This window comes from Trachymyrmex cornetzi, unplaced genomic scaffold (genome assembly GCF_001594075.2).
Source record: "Trachymyrmex cornetzi isolate Tcor2-1 unplaced genomic scaffold, Tcor1.1 scaffold675, whole genome shotgun sequence".
NCBI classification, from domain to species: domain Eukaryota; kingdom Metazoa; phylum Arthropoda; class Insecta; order Hymenoptera; family Formicidae; genus Trachymyrmex; species Trachymyrmex cornetzi.
In genome coordinates this window covers 96124-97266 of record NW_017299998.1, presented here as the reverse complement: position 1 = coordinate 97266, position 1143 = coordinate 96124, and the positions used below count along the sequence as shown (strand labels likewise).

The 1143-nt window shown below is 30.0% G+C and overlaps 1 protein-coding gene across 1 annotated transcript in view; it reads right to left on the bottom strand.

Annotated features, from left to right (window-relative positions):
• Positions 1 to 235: 235 nt before the first annotated feature.
• The window catches only part of LOC108767434 (uncharacterized), a 2287-nt gene continuing 1379 nt past the window's right edge, over positions 236 to 1143 (bottom strand). The window contains exons 4-5 of the mRNA XM_018517340.1: positions 534 to 569; positions 236 to 345 (exon numbers count right to left, since the gene is read on the bottom strand). Coding sequence (XP_018372842.1) covers positions 236 to 345; positions 534 to 569 — 146 coding nt within the window. The remainder of the gene's footprint in view (positions 346 to 533; positions 570 to 1143) is intronic.

Here is a 1143-nt window from a genome sequence, read left to right as displayed (position 1 = left end):
TAATACAAAGAATGCTATTTCAGGTGATAATAGTTATTGGGAGACTTTGTATAAGGTTCTTAATTCGTATTCATTTTACTCACTCTCTCTCTCTCTCTCTCTCTCTCTCTCTCTCTCTCTCTCTCGCATTACAATCGGTAATTCATTTCCGATAGTAAAACGGGACACAAATTCAGATTCATACTCTGTATATACACACAGATTACATATATTGCTTTGTTCCTGTTGCTTATGCTTATATTTTATAAATCAGAATTATTGGATTCTTTCCATCCATTTGGAACCAACGTTTGATTTTAGCTTCAATGTCTAAAAAGCTGTCTGGAAATCGTAGTTTAACCGCACTTGCAAAGAAGATTGCAATAAAATTATAATGTGTCAGAGAAAGAGAGAGAGAGAGAGAGAGAGAGAGAGAGAGAACAAGCGTATGAATATTTTGTTTGTCATATAAACCCAAAAATTAAGTCAATGTGCAAATGAAATTAAATTTAAAGAAAGCAATAGATATGTTAAATTTAAAAATATGAACATACTAAATACAACTTCACATAATTTTGTATCCAAAAACCAGGGATGGGAAGTAACTCGTTACTTGTGACGAAGTTACAGTTAGAGTTACTTTTTTTCAGTAACTGTAACTTAACTTCGTTACTTTCTTTCCATCTGTAATTATAACTTAACTTAGTTACATCTTTTAAGTAACTAGTAACTAATTTAATAGTTACTTTCATAGTTATTTTATATATTTTAAACTTATTTGTCCACGGTAGTGTCCACTTGGCGCTACAAATACTTCGAAACATTTGATTAATCAGATGAAAAAAATTTAATTAAAGCGTTCAGTGAACTTTTGTACCTGTTTGATCTATATTTTGGGGTCTAATGGAATCCGCCAATCAAATGCAAGAGCGCTCAATGAACGGTTGTAGACCATTTTGGATTAGTGCTGGAATTTATTTGCAACTTTTAGCCGAATATAAAAAGAATTTTTTTTTACAAAAAACATTGTATATGTGTGCTATTTCATATTCATATTCATATTCATATGTGTTTATATTACTTTAACGAAAAACGTCTTTGCCATATAATTTTTTTATCTTTTTGAATAAAATTGGTTAACATGTAAATTTAAGCCAGTCTTTT